The 20,229-nt window shown below is 41.9% G+C and overlaps 1 protein-coding gene across 3 annotated transcripts in view; it reads right to left on the reverse strand.

Annotated features, from left to right (window-relative positions):
- Palm2akap2 (PALM2 and AKAP2 fusion) overlaps window positions 1-20,229 on the reverse strand; it is a 456,764-nt gene that overhangs the window by 175,077 nt on the left and 261,458 nt on the right. Inside the window, exon 7 of one of the 3 annotated variants that reach the window (XM_015492211.2) lies at window positions 15,870-16,565. The exons of the other annotated variants lie outside the window; for them this stretch is intronic. Coding sequence (XP_015347697.2) covers window positions 15,870-16,565 — 696 coding nt within the window. The remainder of the gene's footprint in view (window positions 1-15,869; window positions 16,566-20,229) is intronic. 3 annotated transcript variants of the gene reach the window in all.

Consider the following 20,229-nt stretch of genomic DNA (forward strand, 5'->3'; position numbering starts at 1 on the left):
TTTTTTTTTTTTTTTTTTTTTTTTTTTTTTTTTTTTTTTTTTAGGGTTAAGGAATAGAAATAGCTGTACAGTTTTCTTCCAGAAGCAAAGTTGTACTTAGGTCGAAAGCCCCTGATTCAGTGCAAGCTCAGAACAGGAAGGTCACCATGTAACATGGCTGATGTTTAAGCGGAAGACAGGAAAACCAAGCTTCCCAGTGTGACCATAACTGGAGGGGGTTCTTGGGACATGAACTATTAGAGCTAAAACTATGGAAGTCCCAGGCAAACTGGGACCCACTGGCACTTCAACCTACAGAGCATTGTGTGGGGCAGGGTGGGGCCACTCTTGCCTTTGTTCCTTCCTCTCTTGTTCTCACTGGTTCAAACTATGACCTATGCTTTCACCAGGGACAAGCAAAAGTAAAGTACCAGACAACAAATATTTTAGGTTTTTTGGACCACATGGTTTCCTTTCTGACTATTCCATGAAGCATCTATAGACTACACATAAATAAATACATGCAATTGTGTTCTAATAAAACTTTATTTACAAAACCAGGCAGAGGGCCCCGAAGACTAGAGTTGCTGACCAGTCTAAGGGCTTTGCTCCCTGGCTCTCCAAGCCACTATCAGGATTCCTACTAATACCTAACATTTTAATTCTGCCAACATTTATCAGGAAGTGTCCCAAACTCTTTATAAAATAGTTAACCCTCATCACCATTCTATGCATGAAGAAGCTGAGGTACAAAGGAAAATGCAGTTGGATTTGAGAACCATAACTCTAAGCCACTGCCGAGCTTGGGGTCAGACCTTGGGGAGCACCTGCATAGACCTGGGTGTGTTTCTTGGTTTCCCTGCATGAATGTGCATTTGCAAGGAACCTTAAGCCCCTCTCCTCCATCCTGTGCATGGTTGGTGGTAATCCTAACTACTAACACATCCAACAGCGATCTCCTCTAATACCAACAGTGGGCACCACATGAGTGGCACAGGCCAAGAGCCCAGGTCCTCTGTGGGTCTCTACCTGCCTAGTAAGCACCAGGTGTGATAGTGATCCTGCTTTCTTGCTTTAATGGATCCTCTTCCTATAGTACCCATAAGAATAATAAACTGATCAAAAATGGAAAAGAAACAAAGGAAACAATTTGAAATGAAGTGGCTGTCATACAAGACCCTGCCCAGTCCTTCAAAGCAGTCTCTTTGGGTAAAGGGGTCTTGCTGTGCCCTGAGCACTGCTTATACATCACGGGGAACTTCCAAGACATAGATAAAAGGAATGGCTGGCCTCAAGTGTGGGAGGGGTGGCAAAGCAGAGACCCCAGTATGGTCACTCTGGTCACAGAGTTAGTAGCCCCTGGTGAACCTGTCATGCCTGGGCAATGTTGCTCTACTCGGCCTGCCCTTTGCATTCTGGCCCCTGATCCCAGTTCTAACACATGAAGCGTCCATCTTATACCATGTATTGTATACACGCTAGACTTAACTGCAGAAAATGAGGAAGAGTGTGTCCAGCTCCTGCGAATGTGACCTGGTTATTGGTCCCTGGAAGATATTCACCAGAGTTAAAAGTGGCTCCCTCAACTTGGCATACTGTGGTGAGTTTAACCTAGCTGCAGTGCTCAGATTGCAATGGAGGCTTCTTATTGATTTTAAGCTATTTGTTCTGAAGAACTAATAGGATATCTTTGCCCAAATGTGCACACTGTGGTGTGCACTGCACATCTCTAAGGATGCCATTCACATAGAAAATGGTGTGATGGAGTCCTTAGAGTATTTTGCAGTATACAACGTGAACATCATACCTGGCAGCCCTGCTAGGGATCTCCAGTTCCATTCGTGCCAGCCAGAATTGGTACAGTTCAGCGGCCTGATTCTTAAATGACTGGTCACTCTCAGAGTGTCTGCTTGCCTTTAGCCACTTCTGAAAAAACTAGTAAAATCCACCTTGTTCTTTTAGGTCCAGGAAAATTACCTGTCTCTGCTTCAGCTGTTAAACTTGCCTGGAACTTGCTAATGGGAGTTCCAAGAGGACCCAGGGATGCCCCCCACCATGCTGGCAGAACTGAGCCACAGATTCTTGCCTGGATCCCCTGTCCCTTCTGTGCTTTTACGTACAACCCTGGCTACCCACTAGAGTCAGCTGGAGCATGTCATAAATGCCTCTGGCTTCACCTGCACCAATTAAATCAGGATCTCTGGGGATGGGAGGTGGGTGGAGGGGGGCTCATATCATATTCTTAAGAAATGTTTGGATTCTAATTCTAAATGTTCTCATTTCTTGCAACAAGTAGAGCTCCAGCAACCCTAGAAGGTGGGGCCATGTTTGGAAAATGGTTTGTCCCCCCCAGAACTCATGTTGAAATGTGTTGCCATTGCGGTGGGTTAGGAGGTGGCTTTTAAGGGGTGTTAAGAAGGACTGATGCCTTTCTCATGGGACTGGGCCAGTTACATTGGGCTCTTATCAAGGATGCTGCCCCTTGTGTTCACCTCTCTGCATGTGCTACTTGTCCTTTCACCTTCCGTCATATTACGACATCCTCACCAATGCTGTTGCCATGCCCCTGGGCTCTCCAACCTCCAGACTGACAGCTAAATAAACTTCTTTCCTTTATAAACTGCTGAATCTCATGTACTTTGTTATAGCAACCAAAAAGGGACTGAGATAGGTAGGAATGCATCTCAGGTGAAAAACGGGCTTATTCAGTAGAAAACAGAAGAAAATAAAAAGCAAAGAGAGAAGGGAAGGGAGAAGAGAAGAGTGAGGTTGAAAGGCCCTCGGTTCTTTTCCCATTAAGGTCTGCTTATTCTCTCATGTTAAGCCTGTTTACAGCTTGCTCACTAAATCTCTGATACTTTAAAAGTCAACCAAGCTGGGCACGGTGGTGCAAGCCTATAATCCCAGCAGCTCGGGAGGCTGAGGCAGGAGGATCGTGAGTTCAAAGCCAGCCGCAGCAAAAGCAAGGCGCTAAGCAACTCAGTGAGACCCTGTCTCTAAATACAGAATAGGCTGGGGATATGGCTCAGTGGTTGAATGCCCCTGAGTTCCATCCCTGTACTCCCCCTCACCAAAAAAAGAGTCAACCAAGAAGTCTTGTGATGAGGTGTCAGCTGGCTGGAGCCCCTGGCATACTGAACAGAAGGCACAGGCGTATGGTGGAGCTGGCTATAAGGCCCACCAGTGGCCCTGAGTGCCTGTACCCTGTGTCACCTTCCCCCTCTCTGGAAATTCACATCTGCCACTCACTTCTCTCAAGTCACGTAGCTGGAGCCCAATCAGATCAGACTCTGTGGGTGAAAAACTGCTTATGCCAAAGACAGCTCTTCCACAAGAGCAGATGCTACTTTTGTTGGTTTAAATGATCAGGATCTTACTGGAGCTTAAATTTGCTGCTGATATGTTCACTTCATTCCTCATAAAAGGATCTGCGTGACAGGCACCTGGTGCCGCAGAAAGACTCTGAAGTCACCCTGGCCAGGATCTGAATTTGGGCTCCGTCTCTGCTCTTCCTGTCACTTTGAGCAAATCACTCTGCTTTTCTCACCCTCATCTTCAAAATGAAGAACTGGAATTTAAAAAAAAAAAATACAGAAGGTAAGGTGGTGTTTCCCAAGTTTAAGGGTTCTGTGGTCACATAACACTGAATCCCATACCAACAAAGTTATTGCCTTTTTTTTTTTTTAGTAGTAGTCGGACACAACACCTTTATTTCATTTATTTATTTATTTTTTATGTAGTGCTGAGGATAGAACCCAGGGTCTCACATGTGCCAGGCAAGCGCTCTACCGCTGAGCCATCACCCCAGCCCCAAGTTATTGCCATTTTGATTCCCTTTCATTTCATCCAAAGTAAAGAGATGAAAGTATAGTTCTGATCCTTCTCTAACCCTTTCCTCCTTTTAACATGAGAGAGCTAGTCTCAGGTAACAACCAGCCACCCATATGCAGCTGGAAATTAATAATGCTGATTCACAATGGTTTTGTGTTGCTTTTATGGCATTATTATTTAATAATAATGACATATTACTTAAGCACAGAGTTGCCTTTTAAGTAAGTTTAAGTCAGAGAAGTGGGTTAAAATGTTAAGTAATATAGGTCGGTCTACACACAGGACAAAATAAAGTGATACCCCAAAGTCCAAAAGTTCGAAAAAAAACTGAGTTAAGGAATGTTGAGTCTCTAAGCTATGAACAGGGAAAACAGACCCCATTCTTAACACTTTGCTTGTAACAATCTATGAAATGGAATTAAAGTTAGCTGACTCTACACAGTGCAGACAATTCACACTGATGAAGAATTCATTCTGCCTCTAGGATGTCCTTGGGATGGACCTAAGGACCCTGGTCTGTGGCTCTTGTTTTCAATACTCAATGACTTAGAAGTGAAAAAAAAAAAAGATGAGAAATATAATTATCATCTTGAATTTGATGAGCCTTTAAAGTTAGAACAGACAGTGGATCCCAAGGAAGAGGGGATGAGAACAAGAAAGACAGTAGAATGAATCAGACATAACCTTCCTATGCTCATGTATGAATAAAATGCCCAGTGAGACTCCTCATCATGTACAACCACAAGAATGGGTTCCCAGTTAGAATAGGTTATACTCCATGTATGTATAATGTGTCCAAATATACTCTACTATAATGTATGTCTAAAAAGAACAAACAACAACAACAACAAAAAATCAGTGGATCCCATTGGGTCTTTGATGACAGACCTTGAAAAGAAAGGTCTCTGTTTTTATCTCTTATTAAACTGCGACACTTGGTGCTGATTATTATTATTATTCTATGTAAAAGAAGGAAGTGAACATTATGGAGAATATTACTCTTCTGTGGACACAAGATTTCAAGAACACAACAAAAGACTACAAATTAGAAGGGGAAGAAAGATCATATTTAAGTACAGATGGGTTTTGCCTTCTATTATTTTTACTAAGAAGGAATAAGGAGCCCCCAGAACTATTCAACCATTGATAACATTTTCCCAGGAATGAAACTTTTTACCATGAAGCACATGATACCACAGATTTCCTTAGAACACTACACTGTTCACTTATTCTAAAAAATATAGATTATGCTCCATATGTGTAATATGAATTGTAATGCATTCCACTGTCATATATAAATAAAAAACAAATTAAAAAAAAAGAATATAGAGAAAAATCGTTCCCAGGCTATTGACTAATGTAGAAAATGTATTTTTTCCCCCACTGGAGTTGTAAGCCTGAGCCCACTAGCCTATGTTAATCTATTATCACATCAATCAAGTGAGTTCTTCTGTAGCAAAAGGTACCTGATCCTGGTATTAGTTTTTTGCTTATGGCCTGTTCAAAACTAAAAGTGCCACCAGCAGATTCAAATCAAACACAGTATCAGGCTTCATTTTTCCAGCGAGTTCAGGGGACGTTGGTCCTGGTTCTGCCATTACCTTGCTCTGAGTGATTCCCATGTCCATGTAGGACTTGTTTGATCCAGCCATGAAATGAGTGGATTATTATAGATTAAGGGTCACACGTTAAACGCCTGCAGGGGCCAGGAAGCTGGCCAGGAGTAAAATAAGACAAAGTGATGGCGGTGGATAGAGAGTATGGTGTCCCCCCCGCCCCCGCAAAGGGGCAGCCACCTTCAGCCCCAGAAAATGTCAGCTAGGAAAACAGCACTATTGTTGTTAGAGACTGAGTTATCAAGAAAAGTTGGTAAGCCATACTTTTAAAATAAGAATTCTGTTAATTATTGACAATGCATTTAAATTAAGTTTGAAATATTGGCAGGTGACTGACATAACTGTAGGCAGACTGAGCCTGTGGATAACTATTGTGTGACTTCTGCCCTAGAGGATCCCTTAGAGATCTTGTAAACTTAACTGCCAGGTAGCAAATATTTGCTCTTCTGTATTGACAATAAAGTGGAGGATTTGACTCTGAAAGAAGCAGAAGAGCTGAGTCTTGGGGGTTGGGGGGGGGGGCAGTGTCATCTGCCAGTGGCTGTGTGAAGGTGCTAGATCCTAGCTCAAACGGTGCTGGCTGCCATAGGCACACTGTTCTTCTTGACTGTTATGACACAGGCAAAATAATAACAATGACAACTGCCACCATGGACAACCAAACCACCTGTTTACTCCAAGATCCACATGCCACTCCTAGACTTTTTTTTTTTTTTTTTCCCAATGCTAGGGATCAAACACAGGGCCTCAAGCGTGCTAAGCAAATGCTCTACCACTGAACTATACCCCCAGTCCTTGTCTCCCCTAGACTTATTGAATCTGGACTAGACTTCCCAGAACTTGGGCAATTCTGTGAATCTTTTTTATAACCAAGGAAGAAAAAACTGCCAACAAGACTCCTAAAGAACAGGTAAAAGAACAACTGGTAACTTCACCGTTACCTTGGCAATGGGTCCACAGAAACACCTCCCAGCCTCTAGGAGGCTATGCCATTAAGAGCATTTCCTTTGGAAGGTAAAGAAATAAGAACTAGTGCCATTGTTATTATTATTTGCATAAAGGACACCAAGTCATTCTGTATCCAATCCTGCTGGCATTCCAATACCACTTTCATATCATAGTGCCTTCTGTGTGATAAGAAGTAGAAAGTGCATCCCCTACCTAGACTCGACACCAATTTCTAGCCCTGTTACACCTACTGTCTCCATGATTCAACGTTCTCATGTATAAAAACAGAGTCATAGCAATGTCAACCTAACAGGGTGAAGATTCAGTGCACCACAAAAGCAGTCACCACCTGAAGGTGGGCTGGGCACTTTCCCTTTTGACCCGTTCTAAGCCATACCTGAACAGCTGATAATCTTCACATTCAAGAAGGGTGAGATCTTTGGTGGGGACAGATACTTTCCCATCACAAATAACCTATTTGTCATCCACTTCCACTTACTCCAGGCTTTGCATAAATTAAGTTTTCTTTCACTCCACAACAACAGGGGGCAAGCTCCTACATTTGTCCTCATTGGTATGCCGTAGAGCTGTGGGGTGTATATGTGCTATCATGGTTCTTAGTTACATGTGCACACATTGAAGAGTATTTCCATTAACAGGGAGAATAATGTTTAATTTTTTTAAAAAATAAAAGCGCTGCCACCCACAGTGTAGGATGGATTAGAGAAAGCCATTCCACAAACACTTGGACCAAATGCTTTGGCACCTGGAGGCAAGCCAGTCATCGCGTCTCCAGCACTTTTCACAAGGACAAGATGTCCTCATATTTCCTCCTCTTTGTATTGGTTGAAAGTCTTGTCAATCAACCTGGCTGCTTGAACAGTCTGCAAGACATCATTCCTGTTTCCATCTTCAAAGTTAACTTCCAGACATAAAGACATCAAAAAAATTCACCATGAAACCCAAGCAGAAGAGAACTCCTCAACTGAATCCATTTACTTGTTATGCTCCAGGAATACAATGCCCTGTGACAGCTCTGCAGGTGGTGTCCCACCTGTTGTTTATTCTATCAATCCTTAACCGTTTGGCTTTTTACTGAGCACCTACTATGTGCCAGGCCCTGATATAAGCCAGGAGTTCGTAACTACAAGCCCACAGAGCAATCAGCCCTAGTACCTGCTTTGTAAATAATTTACTGGAACATAGCCATATCCTTTCATTTACATATTGTGTTAAGACTGCTTTTTGGTAGAGCTAAGTAGCTGTGACAGAGATCATTTGGCCCATAGAGCCAAGAATTTTTTTTTTATTATTTACAGAAAAAGTGTGCTGACCCTGTTCCAGGTAAAGAGGATACAATGGTGACCAAGTGAAGCAAAGTCCCCATGTCTTTGGGTGCTCCTGTATAAAACACTGCACTGGGTGGACCCTATTTTAGGGGCAATCTGAGTTCACCCAGGGGATCACAGTCTGGGTTGCTGCTGGGACTTGCAAGGAAAAAGACCAGGTATGACAGGTGTGGAGAGAGATGGGTGAAAAGGAGATGGAGAGAGGAAATGTGGGGAGATTGGATTAGTTAATGTAGAAATAGGCTGGGACAGACAGGCTGTCAAGAGCCCCACCAAGGGGCACCCAAACCCATGGGTCAGGTGTCACATGTTTCAGAATCGCCTGGAACATCTTAAAACATGCAGATTACTGGCCCCCCACCCCAGGAATCTGAATCTGAGTCTCAGAGGCCAGACTGAGCCTCCATACTGTTCCCAGGGACCCCCAGGTGATTCTGCAGCATGCTTAAGTTGGAGAGCTGCAGCCAGCTGAGCATTAGGTTTTAGTGAGTGGTTGAAGGCGCACCCAGCAGAGTCAAGGCCAGAGCCCACGCATAGCAAGTGAGAAGGGAAAAGAATTAGGGCACAGACACGCAGAGGTAGATGCAGTGAAAAGGCAGTTTATTGTCTATTAATACTGTACAGAGGAACAGAGAGAAGCTACAAGTACAGCATCAGTTGTTGCTGGCAGTGTGTGTGTTTTTTTTTTCTGAAGTCGGTTTTTGTTGTGTATTTTTTCATCTGAAGGAAACAGAACAGTCAAAGTACACTTCAGGTTACAAAGTACAGCAGCTAGCCCAGCAAGTCTAATTCAGAGTAAGCACAACAGGCTCCCACCCCCCCACCCCCACCAACCAACCACAAATGGGTGTATTTACAGAGATGTCACTCCCCCCGAGGGAGCTGCTAAAGCTGAAAATTCCATCGGCAACCTACATTCACCGAAAAGCTGCATCAGACACAACATTTTCTGGAACCCCTGTATGATTTTTTGACTCTCCCAAATCAGGAGCTGGAGGAGGAGGAAAGAATGTTTCCAGAACCCTGTGAAGGACAGAACTCTTCCCACTTGCCAGAATAGGATATCAGAGAATTAAGAGTTGGAGCAACATGCAGAACAGTGCAGATCAGCTATTGCCTGGTGGCCTCTTTGTATAGAAAGACTTGTCATTGCAAAATTAAGTGACTGGATATCTCCTGCCCACCTAATCTCAAAACCGGTAGGTTTCCTGTTTTGATTAAATTGGCTCTCCCTAAGCACCTTCAGGCAATTGCATTTCAATTTTTGCTGTTGTCTCCATGACAGCAATATTCACAGAAGAGATTGAGCTGGCTTGTTGGAGGGATTCTGGTGATGAAGAAACAAACATTATTTGCATGGGAACCACAGGGGCTGTTTTTCTTGAAATGGAAGGAGCTCTCAGGACTTTGCCTTGATGTGAGGAGGATCCTGGGTTCCCGGGGTGGGGAAGGATGCTACCTTGGGTAGAGAGTCTAACCCAAGGTGGTGGGCAGACTCTGAGGTCTGACTTACTCCGTCAAAGAGTTGTAGGAACAGGAGTGGGCAAAGATCTTCATGAAACTGACTGTGATCAGATGAGAACTCAGAAATTTGGCAGAAAATTGGGAGAAAAATTCAAGAACTCTAAAAATTCAGAAGCTCCTTCATGGATGATGGATAAAGACAATCTTTCCCATTTCTACTGAACTCTGAAAGAACGATTCAGCCTCAGTGATGTGAACAAGGCCAATGCCTGCTAAGTTATATCTTGCTGGTTTTTACATTTACATGTGGACTACAGATGGCCAGATGCTTCTGACCCACCATGTCATGTATATTACTCAAATGTGTCACTAAAAGTGGTCCCTTAACCATAAACATAGGAATTATTCATTAAATATGTAGAAGAGTTGGATTTTGGTAACTGCTAAAGTTGGCTTGCTTTAAAAAGAGCTATTTCCTTCCAAAAGATTGTTATGTATTATTCAAGGTGTAGACTAGAGAGCTGTCAAACCACATAATGTGGTTTATCTAATGGCAGATATAGCAAGCTCAAACTTACAATCTTGGAAACATGCGATGGCAGTGCAAGGGCAGGGTATGAGACCATTACCTGTGTCTCGAGATCTGGGATAGTGCTGTAGAACTCACCAGAAAGTAACCTTAATGGAAGGGAGAAATAACTTAGTCGATCGAGGGTGTTTGCAAACTCAAGCTCCATAATGCATACAGATCTCATTATAAAAAATATTATTCCTCAAAAAAATACATAAATGTAAAATATTCCATTTCTATAGCCACTTCTTCTTCCCACCCGTATCCTGCTACTCATCTAGGCTACAATGAATAGACACACTCCTCGGCGATGGCTCCATTTGAGTCCATCTCTCTTGCTTTTTCTAGCTATGCAATTGTGCTTAAACTGTGCTTGCAGAGCCAAAGAGGGGGTCCACAAGTTCACCTCTCTCTCTCAGTGGGAAGGACTGTGAGGAAATGAGGGTGAGAGGTCTTGTCTTGTGCCCCATGGGCCTGCCCCAGGAATGTGAGTGTGATTTTGCAGACTCAGATGGAAACACAAAAACATGGTCAGTTGGTCATTGGTAGAAGGGCAGAGGTAAGGCCCAAGCTATGCCCTCTTCAGCCCCTCTGGGCCACACCTGCAAGGTTCTGCCTGAAGGCTCCTGTGATGGAATTCACAGCTCTGAAAAAGGCTGGGTTGGAGTGGGGAAGAGAATGTTGTGTGGATACAGCTTTGGAATACAACCTGTGTTTTTTTGTTTGTTTGTTTTAAACAGGACAGAAATTGAGAACATAAACAGTGATGCTAAGGCAAACTATCAAATGGCACATCAGAACTCTTTTTTGTCATTCATTTTGTTGACATCACAAGGCAGATACATTCTGTAAACATATATGCTATACAGTACATTAACCAGAGGAAAACGAAAAGAAAGCCACCCTGTATTTCGTTTCTTTCTGTATTCTGTTCTTTCACATCAGAAGGACTGCCTAATGTCTAGGGAGAGTTGTATGGTTCGTGAGCTTTTGATAAAAAATGCAGTGAATTGCAAAAAAAAAAATAGCCCCAGGTGACCACTAAGAGGCAATATGGGGAGAAGATGACCATTCACACCTCAACCTGTAGAAACTTAGAAAATAGTCACAAAGTATACAAAAGTTATTGATTTCAGAAAACATTTTGTTTTCCTGCTTAGTAAAAGAGAACATTGAAAAATTAATTTTTTTTACAAAAGTTAAGGCTGTCCAGATCTTTGACACAGAAAGTCCTGCGGTCCCCCAAATGACACAATTTCACACTGACAGCAAGCTTTCTGGGCAACAATTCCGACCTTCCGATGTTGCACAGGAGGGGAGAGGGGAAGCAGAGGCTGATATAAGCTAGATGAACATGCAGCTGAGAGAGCTGGTCTAAGGACTTCCCAGGGAAATTTCCCTTTGAAACTTTCCAAATATCATCTTTATTCTATACCTTTCTACGTTCAAACAAGAAGCATTTTTTTATTGTTTAAATGGGAATTATATGAAGAAATTTGCTGAAGCTATAAAAATATAGACGCAAAATTGCACTGTGCTCCTAATTAGTGACTTTCCTTTTTTCCCTAGAAAATGCTGGAAGATTTTCCTGATAAGTCCAGAAGAAGGCTACCCAATGACGGCGAACAGGTAGCAGGAATCAAAGATTCCATCTTCCTCATTACTTTGAACTATTTTATGATACATACCAGCAACTCCAAGGTCTCGTTGTGTTTTTCTAACCAAGAGGACAAAGGGTACTTTTTGGTTCTATCCTCATCAGTAGAGTTCAATAGATGTTGTTTAAGAAATCGAGGAGCTTCCCAAAGATTGCATATTTATAAAATTTTGAAACCTATTCTTAAATATGCAGAGAATTCGTAGTTTTGATTACTAATGTGCATGATGCAGAAATACAACAGGAGACTGCCTGCCTTGGAATGGTTACTGTTGTAATCTAACATTGCAGGAAATGAAAAGACATCTACAAAAAGAGCGTTCATTAGCGAGTTGAACTTTCTGGTTGGTTCTGTGATGAACAGAGATGACTGAGTTTCTAGATCTTATGTTGGAACATTACTCAGTGCATTATCTCTGTTTTTAAATGGACAAGGTCAATGCTTTTTAAAAAGGAAGATGGGTATGGTAGTTTGATTTCTGCCTCTATCAACATATACTCTTTCCTCCTCTTTTGAGGACATTGATATTCATTGGTACATTGGCATTAAATAAATGGCAGTTTTCAATAATCCCTTGATATGAAATTCTGCAAGAAGTTAAGGAAAATAAGATGCTCCCATGTGACTCCAATGTTTTGTTCCAGAAATGATAACATATATCCAGGAAACTCTCTACGTATCATTTTCCCCCTTTTATAAAAATCTGACCCTAATAGAAATAAGATACTCTACTTGCATGTAGAGAAACACATTTATCACCAGAAAGCAAACTGGAGAAGATGGTTATTTGAAGCAAATACATGTATAATAACATTTCAAAAAGTAACTTAATAAAACAAATTAACTCTAGAATTTGAGTTTCCTAAAAGCCTTTGAATAATTTTTAAGATTGCTCAGGAGGTTTTAGGAAATTATGTTTTGGGTTTGTCCAGGAGGGAATTCCCTAGCTCTTTTCCTCTTGACCCCCGATATTAAGTGATATCACTGGACACTAGCAAATCACTTTTAGAGGCAATTATTTTTTGGTTATTAAGGAAAATAATATTATCATGGGTGAAAGAGGTACAAGGTAAAAAAAAATCCTTAAATTTTGTCTTAAAAATAAAACAAAACAAAAAAAGGAAAACAAAGAAAAAAAAGTCAAAGATACTAAGTCATCAAAAATTAATTAATTAATTCCCAGGACTAGGAATTAAACCCAAGGGCCCTTTACCAGGGTCTTGTGCATGCAAGGCAAGCACTATACCAACTGAGCTATATCCCCAGACCTCCAATCCTTTTTATTTTTATTTTTAGACAGCATGTCTCTAAATTGCTGAGGGTTTCCCTAAATTGCAGAGGTTGGTCTCAAATTTGCAATTCTCCTAAATCAGCCTCCAAAGTCTCTGGGATTATAGGTGTACACCAAGCATCCAGTTCCTCTTTTTATTTAAAAAGGGAGCTGATCCTAAAATTCTAAAAGAAAGCTCAGCTAAACATTAGTTTAATTGGGAATCATGGTTTTGGAGCTCTATTACTGATTCTTTAGTTAGTCTGGTTATGTAACCAAATACCCTGCATCCTTAAAGGGGGCCATACCATGCATAATACAATTTTCAGAGAGAGAATGTCAATAGCAGCAGGAAAGGCAGAATGCTTACAATCAGAACTCCATTTACATTTGCATCATTAAGAGGGTAACTTGCTGCTGTAGGTGGGATTGTAGGTCGCATCCCGTAAAAGGGCTGGCCGAGCCTGCATCCCCCATTAAGACAGGAAAATCATAGAAAATAGACAAATATATAGATGCCATATTCAAACACACCTTCATTTACTGTGGCCACAAATAAATTTAAGAAAGGCAACACATCTTCCTGAAACCCATTAAATGATAAGCTTTAATCATAAAAGTATAGAGAGGTCTAATTCATAGAATTTGCCAGTCACAATTCCCCATAGCAAGTGATGAACGCGGGTGGATTATCACTGGTCTTTCTCATCTTAGGAGCTGTGTTGTAGGAAGGGGTGCAGACCGTTTTCTTCATGGGTAAATCATTCACTTAGGAAAAGGCAGATCGTTTCAGGGAGTCATCTACCCCCAAGACTGTTCATCAGAAAGAACTGGCTCTGCCATTCTATTCACTAACTGTGCTTTTTAACAACTTACATCGAACAGATTTAATCCCCAAGTGAGTAAAAAAGATAAAACTATGGCAAACCTTTAGATTGTTTCTTTCCTAAGTAAATTCTTAAAATAATAGATTGTCCAAAACATTAAAACCATTTTCTCCTTCTAGGGAAATAGGTTTATCGACTTTTTATTTTATTTAATATTGAAATATTTAAATGATCATTTCTTGAGGAAGATGAAATTCAGAGTAGTGAGACTTATAGACATTAAAACCAGGTTTCTAGATAATAGAGCAGTTTCACTCCATTGAAGCTACTTTGGTGAACCTGAGACTTAGAGATAATTCTCTCAGTTATCCAAAACAAAGCTGTGGAGGGAATCATTTTAGAAAGCAGAACTTAACTCCTTTGTTTTTTCCTTCCTTTACCTTTTTGTTTTTTTCTGTTTCCCTATTAGAGGTGAAATGAATCATTTTGTGCTCATTAAAAATTTAATTATTTGAGAAAAAATAACTGTGAGAAATTAAAAATGCCAGTTTTTCCTCTTCAATTGGAATAAATACAGTTACAAGCCAAGACATTTAAAAATAATAATTGATTTAGCACTGAGCCAACTAAATAGGACAAATTACATTTTCTGTAACACATCCTCAAGACTACCTTGATTTTTTTCTGAGCTCCTTTCTGCAGGAGTTAAGACTTTAAGTAATATGTCATGCTGTTTTTGAAGTCAGGTTCTATGGCAATATAGATAATTCTGTGAATGCTGTGCATGATGCTACAAGCATCTGGGCACATAACTTAAAGTGACGCTATCTTTTATTAAAATTAGGTAAATAATACACTTTTATTTAATTACTCTATTATTATTCTTTTTAAAATTCCTTCCCTTTGGTTTTACTATACATGCGGCTGTTCACTTTGGGGCAGCACTAAGAATTTATTTCAAGGACTCCATCACGTTCTAGATAAAAAGTATTCCTGATGTTCAGAATCTCCAGAAGTTTAAGAAACAGAGCTCTAAGGAGCTCAGTCAGTGTGCCTATGACGAATGAATTTAAATACTTGACACTGAGAAGATAAGTCTTTCTTCATCTTTCAACTTTTTTTTTTTTTTATAACATCTTAAAGAGGGTTTTTGAAGGGCAGGTAAACCTATATGTTCAAGTTACCTGAAACATTCTCATGGGAACAGAAAGAAAAGAGTACAGATGCAAGACTCGAATCAACCGGGCACAGGAGATGGACAGTTAATGCTGACAGCACCATCCTAGATGAAGTGGGAGCACGGAAGCAACCACTGTAGGTCAGAAAGACTGTTCTAGAAATGTCGTCACTGCAGAGATACTTCTCAAAATGATCCTCTCGTTGAAAGTAGATTAACATGATCAGAAAATATCCATGAAAAAGAAAAACAATATAAAAATTTACTTTTTTTTTTTTTTAAAGAATAGAAACAAGGCTCATGGATTTGGCCTGTCTGAGCTTAGAGATCTCGACTGAGGCTTAGAACATTGGTCGTCTCATGTCCTTAGAAAATTTAAAATGGTGCTTCTTGTATAAAGGGTTCATCGGTTAAGCCATAGAAAGAGACACAGCTGCTGATGGGCAGTGGTTAGACTCAGGCCTATACTTCATCTGTGACACACACTGGGTTCTTTCCTTTCCCATGAACTTCGTTTCGGTTTTAACAGAAGGAAAGCCATAGACACACAATACTGTATTCAGGAAGCATACATAAGGCAGCAAAAAGCATCACCCTAGAATGGACAGATTAAGGAAGGTCCACTTTTGACTACACTAGCAACCAGCTGGAGCCCACAGCATTTTGCCGCATGAGACAGAAAAACAAGATCCACAGCGAGGGAGGCAGTGAGAAGTCAGGGACGTGGTGGCATGTGTGTGTGACTATGTTAGAGGAACACTCTAGAAAAATGAAAGCCCCGGTGCCAATAGGTTCAATTCCAGTCAAGTAAATTAAGGCTACTAGATAATTGGCTGAGATGAAGAGTCCATTCCAATCGAGCAGAAAGGAACCGATTCACTCTCGAAGACACAAAAGAAAGGTTGAGAAGAAAAGCAAGTTCTTGGGAGGGAAAAAAATGGAGTACACACATGCACGTTGTTTCTCAGGTGAGAAGAAGGAAAAAAAAAATTAAGAGAGATCAAAGCAATCCAACTGCAAGGCAAGGCAGGTGTCTGCTCCCGGTTCACAGTATTGCAGTTAGTGGTGGAGTGAGGTCTATGTAAGTGGTGGAGAGTAGAGAGGCTGCCCAGAGGAAGAGGGAAGAAAGAAGTGGTCACATGACAACACAGCATTGACAGCGCTTTTTCTTTTGGGTACCTGGGGCTGGCTCTGTGGCCAGGCTCTCTTCCTTCCCTTCTGGGGACGAGGGTTCTGTGGTATCTGAGACCGGCCTCCCGGACACAAGCTCGGCTGCGTTCCCATCAATGGTGGACACGTCCGTCACTGTCTTCTCTCTCAATGACTTCTCATCGTCTTCGTCGATGAGGACCAACTCAGCCTTGATGGTTTCGTCGTAGCCTAGTACCTTTTTCGTCTCCTCTTCATCTTCGATATTTTGGTAGCCCATAAAAATCATGGTGACGGGCTGATCCAAGCTTGCTTCTGGCCCTTCCGTGCTGGGGGCTTGGGTCTGCTGCCCTGGGTTCCCAGGAGAGTGATCTTTCCTAGATTTATGGACCATTTCTAACTTGGCTTCTTTGCAGAGCATGTGTTCCTTGGGGTGGCCGAGGCTCCCGTCCGCAATCACAGTCCTTTCTGACACGTGGTCTCCTCTCAAGCTTGATTGTCCAGCCTTCTGAATAAGCTCTTCCACATCCTTTGCGCTTAATTTGTGCACTCCGTTTTCTACCACGGTGCCTCCCGAGTGCACCTCATACACTACTTTGGTACCATCATCATAGACTTTGACTCCTCTCTGATGGACCCCCTCTGGGCCAATGGTAGATGCAGAGAGAATCTTGGTCTCTCCTGTTTGTTTGTCTTTCTCCACATTAATTTCCATGGCGTATACAGCTTGAATGAAAACAAGAGAAAGGAAGTGCATGTTACAACAAAAAAAAGCCAGTGATTGGTTAATTGCCAAACAGACAGAAAAAAAAAATGGCTCTGTGCCCTCTCTATTCTAACCGCCAAGCATCCTGAGTGTTAGAGTGAGGTGCACATCGTGGACAGAGGCGGTTACGTGTGCATTTTAACACAGCAGCTTAATGCACTGGGAAGACAGAAGTACACAGTTACTGTATCTCAATGACACTGAGACTTTCAAGGAAGAACTGATAGAATAAGTTCACACGAGACTTTAGATTTAGGCGGAAAGAATTACAGGAAGGCTGACAGCCCGCACATTTATCTTGGTTGTGGGCTTCCCTAGGTTTACAGACAATCTAAAAGCCCTTGGTTAAGATGTGTCCCGGTTCCAAAACCTTAAATCTTTTGTCAACTCTTTCCTCAAGTGTTCTCATTTCCTGTTTTTTTCCCCTCCTGCTTTTCTTTTCTTTTGAGGTGCTGGGGATCAAACCCAGGGACTTGCACGTGCTAGGCAAGGTCTCCACCACTGAGCCACATCTCTAGCCCTCTCGATTTCCTTTTGCTATGAGGGTGAATATGCCCAAGCTTTTCTAGGAGGGACATGGATATCTACTATGCTATAAAACAGGGTGTTTGCAAAAATTACAAAGTGTGAAGTTATTCATGTCACATGCTTTGTAAGTACTTCAGTCACTAGGGAGGTTTCCAAAACAAGAACTAGGAAAAGAACAAGACAGACGCAGTGGCGTCCTATGACACTACAGTCTAAGGATGAAATCGCAGAAGGCTCTTTCTTCTTCCATGTACACAGTGCCAAGTCCCTGCCATCCTGCCCCTTAATACCTTTTCTGTCGTATTCTTTCTGTTCCACTGCCATGACCCAACATGAGACTCCTTTCCTCTTCCCTGGATTGTTGGAAGAACTTCCTACTGGGGAAGCGGACTCTCCAGTCTTGTCCCCTCCGACTCACCCCACACCTGCTGCCAATCTGGTATTCCTGAGGACCAACTCTTTCCTGTCCCATAGACACTCTCAGGACACCTCATCCTTTCAAGTCCTTTCCCTCATAGGCTCCCTGTGAGGCACACTTTCTGGATGGGAGGAAGCTGGGTCCCAGGCCCACAGAGCCACCTGTGGGGGCCCTCTTTACCTGGATGATGCACTGACACGTCCGACTCAGCAGCCTCAACGTGATCCCACCTTCTCATGAAACTCTTCCACAGTCTTGGTGTTAAAACCCCCAGCACCACTACTCACTCCATCTCTCAAGTCAGAGTCACACATGATTCATGTTTTCTTCCTAACTTCTCACCTCACAGCCAAACAATCACTGCAAGGGAGACCTGCTTCAGACCGCCCCTTGCATCTCCTCACCACCCCTTCCACGCCCCCACAGCCTCACCCCGCACGACAGCCTTCTTCCAGAGTTTCCTGACTCTTCTCTCTTCCACTGTCTCAGGGACAGTGGCTATTGCCAGAGAGCCAAAGGCAGCCTGGGGCCTCTTTCTGCATGACCAGAGGTTTTCACAGTTTTAAAAGGGAGGAGGAGGGTGGGGCGTGGAAGAGGGTGAGGAGGAGGGTGAGGAGGAGGGAAAGAATAGGAAGAAAAAATATAAAGAATAGGAGGAGGAGGAGGAGGAGGAGGAGGAGGAGGAGGAAAGGAAGAAAAAAATATAAAGAATATGCAATAGAGATCCTATGTGGTCCACAAAGTCTAAAACATTGACCATCTGGCCATTTGTAGGAAAAGTTTGCCAAGCCTGTGCCATGCCTGTTCACCATCTTGCCCATGAAGTCACCTTACTGGGAAACCCTCTGCTGCTTCTTGTCAATAGAGGATAAACACCAAACTCCACCACTTGGCCAGCTCCCTTCAGAAGTGGCCTGCGACCTTCCTTTCTCGCCTTGTCTCCCAGCTCTCTGTGCTCCACATACTCTGGCCACAATAAACCTCTCACTGTTCCCAGGACACAGCCCAGCATCCCCTGTGCCTGTTGTCCTTTGGCCTAGCCTGCCCCTTGTCCCTGTCCAATGGCAGACTTCTAGAGCCTTGCTTATCATGGTTTGAGTCCCCGCCTTTCTGAATATCTACCTGCTAAGAAGATCCAAACTATCTTTCCAAACATATATTCTATCACCCCCTTTTCCTTGAGCACAACCATGTAACACCTTTCCATATCTAGGTATTTCCTGTTTTTATGATTCCCTTCTGAAATGTCCTTTTTTGACTTTCTACCCAACCAAATAGGACCCATTCATCAATGTCAAGGTCAACTGCCCCTCTCCCATGAGCTTTCTTGGGTCCTCCCATCTCTAAGTCATCCTTCTCTCCTTTAGATTCTCTGAACACCTTTTCTAAACTTATCTGAGGGCACTTAACAATTTCCACCCAGCAGTATAACTGTTTGTGGGAATGTTTTATCACCTTCATAGAGTTTTAGGATCCTTAAAAGTAAACTTGCTGCCTGCCACCTTTCTATGACTGTCCCACTCTGCCAGCACCCACCTTAGAACCTTTTGTATAGAAGGTTCCAGACATTCACACCCATGAAACAAATGCTACTAACTAAAGAGTCTAATTTGATGGTCTTAACGTAGTCACAAGTACTTTGTATAATAATATGACACCAATAAGAAGTTACATACAGTAATTAATGTTTAAACTGATTTTAAAAAACAGCAATGATATTGTTCTGTCTGCTTGCATAATAAGACAGTCTTTTAACAGTTCACACTTCACCAACAAGATTAAGGAGCAAAAGCCAATGCCCAATTTTCACCATTACTGCCTTAAAGGTTTCACTTGTTTTGTATTAGGATTTTGAGTTTTCTCAAGTGACACAATGGAAGACCAGCCATTATTTGTCACTGAGGTACATGAGCTCACATACAAAGATTGTGATGTCAAAAGAAAAATTCATCTCAGTTATTTCCTGATTTTCCACATGATGCCATCAGGGAAGTGAAATATGAATTTAAAATTTTGCATGGTCTCCAAAAGCCTGTTCTTGAAATATTACAGTTATATTAAAAAGCACAGTCTTGGGCCAAAATGTTCTATCCTACTACCATTAACACACTCAAGAGACATAGGTTGTCAGTTTGCAGGTACAATATTGAATTATCCCCAATCATCCAGAGACAGGTGAACAAAATGACGCATTGACCCACCATCAATACAAAATATAGAACAAAATATTTTTATTTTCGCATACGTATGTGAAGGATACAAATTATTAGCACGGAAATGTTTAGAAATGTCCCTCTTCCTTTGGTGCCAATGAGGACATGTTATTGTCGTTTCAATCCCTCCCCAACCCTCCAACCTCACTTTACCTTGTTCTGCTCCTAGAATCAGAGACTGGAAAGAACAAAGGTATGATGAGCTCTTTGATAGGAAGGTTAAGTATAGCCACACATAAAGGGGTGAGGTAATGACGCAGCCACACCAATGAACCACATGTGACATGTTTTATTAGGGTTACATAGTGCATCTATGTTTACATGTTAAGCATGTTTCTTTCAATATTTCTAGAATCTGAGTGTAGAATATTTTAAGCCTTTTAGCATACTTTTATAATAAGACAAATTTAAGATATGTTATGCAATAAAATGCAATATTCATATTTTTTCCCTCAGATAAAACAC

This window comes from Marmota marmota, unplaced genomic scaffold (assembly GCF_001458135.2).
Source record: "Marmota marmota marmota unplaced genomic scaffold, marMar, whole genome shotgun sequence".
In the NCBI taxonomy this organism is placed as follows: Eukaryota; Metazoa; Chordata; class Mammalia; order Rodentia; family Sciuridae; genus Marmota; species Marmota marmota.